This window comes from Mus caroli, chromosome 2 (genome assembly GCF_900094665.2).
Source record: "Mus caroli chromosome 2, CAROLI_EIJ_v1.1, whole genome shotgun sequence".
In the NCBI taxonomy this organism is placed as follows: Eukaryota; Metazoa; Chordata; class Mammalia; order Rodentia; family Muridae; genus Mus; species Mus caroli.
Window position 1 is genome coordinate 134182969 of NC_034571.1, and position 7157 is coordinate 134190125.

At 38.3% G+C, this 7157-nt stretch overlaps 1 protein-coding gene across 7 annotated transcripts in view; it reads left to right on the top strand.

The window, feature by feature from the left end:
* Positions 1–7157, top strand: part of Macrod2 (mono-ADP ribosylhydrolase 2) — a 1935542-nt gene that overhangs the window by 1377296 nt on the left and 551089 nt on the right. For all 7 annotated transcript variants that reach the window (XM_021155700.2, XM_029471903.1, XM_029471913.1 and 4 more), the window contains exon 8: positions 4103–4176. In XM_021155700.2, coding sequence (XP_021011359.1) covers positions 4103–4176 — 74 coding nt within the window. The remainder of the gene's footprint in view (positions 1–4102; positions 4177–7157) is intronic.

Here is a 7157-nt window from a genome sequence, read left to right on the forward strand (position 1 = left end):
TTTGCTAGGCCCCGGCATAGCCTCACAAGAGACAGCTATATCAGGGTCCTTTCAGCAAAATCTTGCTAGTGTGTGCAATGGTGTCAGTGTTTGGTGGCTAATTATGGGATGGATCCCCTGGTATGGCAGTCTCTACATGGTCCATCCTTTTGTCTCAGCTCCAAACTTTGTCTCTGTAACAACTTCCATGGGTATTTTGTCCCCAATTCTAAGAAGGGGCAAAGTGTCCTCACAGGGAAATGCAAATCAAAATAACCCTGAGATTCCACCTCGCACCAGTCAGAATGGCTAAGATCAAAAACTCAGGTGACAGCAGATGCTGGCGAGGATGTGGAGAAAGAGGAACACTCCTCCATTGTTCATAGGATTGCAAGCTTGTACAACCACTCTGGAAATCTGTATGGTGGTTCCTCAGAAAATTGGACATAGTACTACCGGAGGATCCTGCAATACCTCTTCTGGGCATATATCCAGAAGATGTTCCAACCGGTAAGGAGGACACATGCTCAACTATGTTCATAGCAGCCTTATTTGTAATAGCCAGAAGCTGGAAAGGACCCAGATAGGTCCCTTTTTGTGAGCACACCATAGCCTCATTAATAGTATCAGGCCTTGGAGCCTCTTCTTGAGCTAGATCCCAATTTGGCCTGTTGCTGGACCTCCTTTTCCTGAAGCTCTTCTCTACTTTTGTCTCTGCAGCTCATGCATGTCCTTTTGGGTCTGAGTTACATCACTCAGGATGATATTTCCTAGTTCCATCCATTTGCCTCAAAATCTCACGATGTCCTCATTCTTTTTGTTGTTGTTGTTGTTTTTTGAGACAGGGTTTCTCTGTGTAGCCCTGGCTGTCCTGGAACTCACTCTGTAGACCAGGCTGGCCTCGAGCTCAGAAATCCACCTGCCTCTGCCTCCCAAGTGCTGGGATTAAAGGCATGCACCTCCACCACCTGGCTGATGTCCTCATTCTTAATAGTTAAGTAGTACTCCACTGTGTAAATGAACCACATTTTCTGTATCCATTCTTGTGTTGTGGGACATCTGAGTTGTTTCAGATTTCTGGCTATCACAAACAAGGCCACTATGAACATAGTGGAACATGTGTCCCTGTCACATGGTGGGCCATATTTCGGGTATATGCCCAAGAGTGGTATAGCTCAGTCTTCAGCTAGATTTATTTCCATTTCCATTTTCCAGAGTGGTTGTACCAGTTTGCAATCCCACCAACAATGGAGAAGTGTTCCTATTTATCCACATCCTTGCCAACATGTGAGGTCACCTGAAGTTTTGATCTTAGCCATTCTGATTGGTGTTCTTCAAGGATATAGAAAGAATAATTCTCAAATTCATCTGGAAAAGCAAAATACCCAGAATAGCAAAAACCATTCTTAACAATACAAGAATTTGGGGCGGGGGCAGGAATCACTATCCCTGATCTCAAGCTATACTATGGATCAATATTGATTAAAACTGCATGGAATTGGTATAGAGATAGACATGTTGATCCATGTAATAGAGTTGAAGATCCATAAATAAAACCACACACTTATGTACAGTTGATCTTTATCAAAAAAGCCTAAAATATACAATGAAAAAAAAGAAAGCATCTTAAATAAATGGTGCTTGTCTAACTGGCAGTCTGTATGTAGAAAACTGAAAATAGATCCTTATTTGTCACCTTGCACAAAGATCAAATCCATATGGATCAAGGACCTCAACCTAAAACCAGATACATTGATTCTAATAGAAGAGAAAGTAGGAAAGAGCCTTGAACTCATTGACATGGGGAAATTTCCTAAACAGAACTCCAAAAGCTCATGCTATAAGATCAAGAATTGATAAATGGGACCTCATGAAATGGGAAAGCTTCTCTAAGGCAAAGATCATAGTCAATAGGACAAGCTGACAATCTACAGATTGGAAAAGTATCTTCTCTAACCCCACATCCAATGGAGAGCTAATACGCAAAATATATACAGAACTTAAGAAGCCAATCACCAAAAAACCTAAACAACCCAATAAAAAAAATGGGTATAAAACTAAACAGAGAATTCACAACAGAGGAATCTCGAATGGCTAAGCAGCACTTAAAGAAATGTTCAAAGACCTTAATGATAAGGGAAATGCAAACCAACGTTACCCTGAGATTCCACCAGTCAGAATGATTTGACACTTCTAAGGAGAAAAAAGGAACCTGTGAAGAATTAGTCAAACAGAAGAGGATACGGAAGAAGATGTGCTGGAAAATTCAGGAAGAGACTGCTAATGGTAGTGAGATACTGCCAGGACGGGAGCTTTGGGATGAATGTTGACAGCACAAAATGTCTTCAGGGACCATTAAAGTACTCTGGGGACAATGATGATTCTGCAACTTAATAAACACATTAACTACAACTTAATTGTGTACTTGCAGATAATTTTTAAAAAATGAAAAATAGAGCGAAATAAAATATACTGGAACATGGAAATCCAAAAAGGTACATGGAATAGGAGAGAGACTGAAGACTTATAGAAAGGCAATGATGCTTGGTGATAAAGAAGCCAGCACAGAGCTTTAAATATGTTTCAATAAAATAGTCACCTCTATCTCCTCTTTTTGCATCAGAGAAATGAGAGTCTCTAAGATTACTCCTTCTATTCCTGTTGACTGACTGTATAATGATTCTGGTGGTCTAGGGATGTGTTCAGATCTCATTAGCTAAAAAGCCATCCTGGATGGGCTTCTGACATCCCTAACATGTGTTCATGCTGTGATGAAGCATAACTCTGCCACTCTTGCTGCTATGGTGAAAACAAACCCGACCACAGAAGGTCAGTTAGTTGATGTGATTTTCATCCCACATGTCATCCCTAGTGTCTCAAAGTAGAGCTGGGATCACCATCATTGAATACTGGATAATAGATTTCTTTGTGAGGCTAACTGCCATGTTATCTTCCTTGCTGTTTGGCAGATCATTGACAGTATTGACCTAATGATTCCGCACCAACCACATGCTTTCTTCTAGCTACATTTATTGGGTTTTAAGCTGAAGAGGTTTAAAACACACAACAAACTCAATGTTAACTTTGGAGTATTTTTTTTGGTTTTGATTTTGTTTTGGGGGGGAAGAGATTACATAATACTTTGAGTATTATTTTCTTTGTTCCTTTCTTCCTTCCTCCCTTCCTTCCTTCCTTCCTTCCTTCCTTCCTTCCTTCCTTCCTTCCTTCCTTCCTTTCTTCCTTCCTTTCTTTCTTTCTTTCTTCCTTTCTTCCTTTCTTTCTTTCTTTCTTTCTTTCTTTCTTTCTTTCTTTCTTTCTTTCTTTCTTCCTNTTCCTTTCTTCCTTTCTTTCTTTCTTTCTTTCTTTCTTTCTTTCTTTCTTTCTTTCTTTCTTTCTTCCTTTCTTCCTTTCTTCCTTTCTTCCTTTCTTTCCTTCCTTCTTTTCTCCCATTTACCTATAAACCTATAATATATATATTATGGGTTTTATATTATGTTTTTTTCTATATTTTATATATTTATAAATTATGGTTTCCAATTTGGTATTTTTGTGGGGTTTCTGTGTTCACCAATGTCTCTGTGCTTTTACTTTGGCTCTTTGTTTTTCTGTTTGTTTGTTTTGTTCTATTCAAGTTTGTTTGTTTTGTGATTATCTTATTTTATTATCATTTTTCAGATGCTTAATTGTTTTCTAATAAGAGAGAGAGTGAGAAAGGATATGGATTTGGGTGGGTGAGGTGGATCTGGGAGGAGTGTGTGTGTGGGAGACCTGTAATCAGAATATCTTGTATGAGGAAAAAAGAAATCTATTTTCAGTAAAAAGCAAAAAAGCTGAGGCAGGTATTAAACTTTGACCTGTGCACTACTGATATATAGAGCAAGTATATTACAAACTATGAAGTATATGTGCATGATTTAGTTGATCTATTTATTAAATCTTTCATTGGTTTGTATGTTTTACAGAACTGGTTTCACACCAATGTAAAATGTATTACCACCAGCCTTATTTCACTTGCACACTGAAGGGGATACTATGTAATGAGATCAATCCATTCTTAATCCTTGGTTGAGTTCTACATCCCTTCCTTGTTTTATTCATCTGCTTTCCTATGCTCTTCATGCAGGTTTTCCAAATGAGCCTGCAGCAGTCATTGCCCTAGGTACCATTAAGGAATGGCTGGCCAAGAATCACCAGGAGGTAAGAGGACCAACACGTTCATTATTCCATATAGTGTGATTTGATCCTATGTTAAAACAGGGCCGAGAAGCTGCATCAGTACCAACCAGACCTTCTCCTTACGCAAGTGCCATCTGGATTTTCTTTATTTTAGGTTGCATGGGATTAAATATTTTCCTGTAATCATTTGGCTGAAGTAGACATAATGACCAGTTTGGTGGAGAAGATGAGCTAGGAGAGCAGACTTGTTGCATCAAACTCTTCTCTTCATGTTTTTCATGTATTATGGGTTGTGTGCAAGGAGGAGGTTGGAATGGATTTGTTGATAATTCCTCATTCTTCCGGGGCTGATTTCCTTAAACAAACTAGTGTTTCTTTGTTGTTTGTGTGCTATAACATTATGTCTGAGAGTGGGCTCCGTTTTTATTTATAGCTAGTCCTTTTCCTAGTGTGACTTATAGATATGGGACTATAATCAGATTGCATAATTGTTAACTGACCTGTATGGCCAGTTTTTTCTTTCATCTTTCTCTCTCTCTCTTTCTTTCTTTCTTTCTTTCTTTCTTTCTTTCTTTCTTTCTTTCTTTCTTTCTCTCTCTCTCTCTCTCTCTCTCTCTCTTTCTCTCTTGCTTCTCTCTTTCTCTCTTATTAAGTGAAATGAAATGCATTCATTCAATTACACATCTCACCTCCATTTCTACTCCTTCAGTAATGTCTATAGAATATGTTGGGATGTGGAGAGTGATAAGCAAGGGAATTACTCATTTAAATAAAGCACTAGTACAGTTACAAAAGGAAGCTGTATACTTCAGGGGGTTGTCTGTTTATCCATCAAAACAGCAAGAGAGTTACAGGCGGTCCACAGCCTTGTGCATTTTTCCTTTCTCTGATTGTTCTGATTTTCTGCTTTAGATAGTCATTTAATTATTACAGTGAATTTTGCTTCCATTTATGATCACGAATTTAGTGTTCTCTTTTGGTAGGAGACAGAATAATCGGAAATGGCTGAGTATGGAAGAGAGGGTGTGAATGTTTTATATTGAGGACCGGCTTTGTTATTCTACATATTTAAAGAAATTGCAGCATTATTTTCTAATTACTATAATTTCAACATTCCTTAACCAGATATATTGTTAACCTCTCGTAGAAGAGAAGACCATATGGCCATATATGTACATCTTGCTATCTTCTCTTCCTGCTCCACAAATTTGAAATGTATGTGTACTATAACTTCAATGTAGATAATACTTGCCACAAAGGAAGAAAAGAAAAGCAAGGGACTAATATGTCTAGCTTGTAAACATGTCTTATCTTCACAGGAGTCTTCTAGGGCTAGAAAGCCATCGTTTTCTAGCAATTGAAAATTAGATAACTAGGAAGTCCCAGGGATTCATCCCATTTCATTTCTCCCAGCCATCTCCCACTTTAATATCTCTTAAGACAGGGACAGAAGTTGAGTTCAGCTGAAGACACTTACTGTCCATAAATGTCTTTTACATACAAAATATTCCTTAGGATGCTAAACTTTTTTCTGTCCTCCAAAAAAGCATAACATGCCCCGTGATTAAAAGCTGTTAATGCTGCAAGTATACTTGTTACTAACCTTCCTTTCTCCTGAATGATATTCCAAGAATAAAGAATATACAGACTGAAGAAATTTCATGTTTGCCATGTTGGCCCATGATACAAGTGCCATGGACACCTCCCACTGAGGAGCTGATGATGAAGAGAAAGATATACTTCCCATGGGTACCACTCATTGACAGGTTATAGCAGAACAATGATCCCAGTAAAGCTGTCTGGAGAACTCCCTGAAATGAGTTCTTAGTGTCTCCTACTGAATTCTCTAACCTAGTCTGTCTCTAAGCTTATATTTTTGATTTCATATCATTTTCTCATGTACATCTGGGGCATTGTAGAAAATTTAGGTCATTTTGCTTTAGTAACATGCTAGTCATGGCAACATTAAATATATCTTTGCTGGTTACCTTTTAAGAACTTCCTGTTTTAATATATACAAAAGAGTGTCAGCAAGTTAATTTGGACGCAGCTCATTTTACTGAAATAATAAACTATAAGTGCTTATAGATAAAAGCTATGCAAACTGATTATTCAGTTGCAGTTTGATGTAGGGTTTGCTCTGCTTATCGAAACAAATAGGCTAAAGATGTGGGAAAGAATGTTGCTTCCAAAACACTTGTCTTCCTGTTGCAGTGTTGTTTTGACATCTTGACTGTTTCAGTGAGTTATTCAATTCTTCATTCACTTGATAAATATTTACTGAAATCCACTAGGCACATTTCTACCTGGGACAAAGCACTGAAAGACAAACAAATCGTCCCTGTGTTTTGATAGTCATAGTCTGTGAAGAGAGAAGCAAATTAAGCAAATAAAGAAATAAGACAGTCCAAAGAGTTCTTTATGAAATCAAGCATTATAACTACATAATGGATTATGAGGAGATGTGGCTTTAGAACCCACTAAGACTCTTCTGAGGCTATGACCTTGGAGGGATGATCACAGTCATCTATAAGATGGAACACAGGGCCCCCAGTGAAGATGCTAGAGAAAGCACCCAAGGAGCTGAAGGGGTCTGCAACCCTATAGGTGGAACAACAATATGAATTAACCAGTACCCCAAGAGCTTGTGTCTCTAGCTGCATATGTAGCAGAAGATGGCCTAGTCGGCCATCACTGGGAAGAGAGGCCCCTTAGTATTGAAAACTTTATATGCCCCAGTACAGGGGAATGCCAGGGCCAAGAAGCAGGAGTGGGTGGGTAGGGGAGCAGGGCAGGGGCAGGTATAGGGAACTTTTGGGATAGCATTTGAAATTTGAAATGTATATAAAGAAAATATCTAATAAAATTGTTTTTTAAAAATATCTTTAAAAAATTATAATAAGAGAGAGTAAGCTAAATGCCACAGAATGCTGAAATAAAACATTCCAATGAGGGAGAAACAAGAAGACAAAAGCAGCGGGGCAGTAGTGGTGCATGTCTTT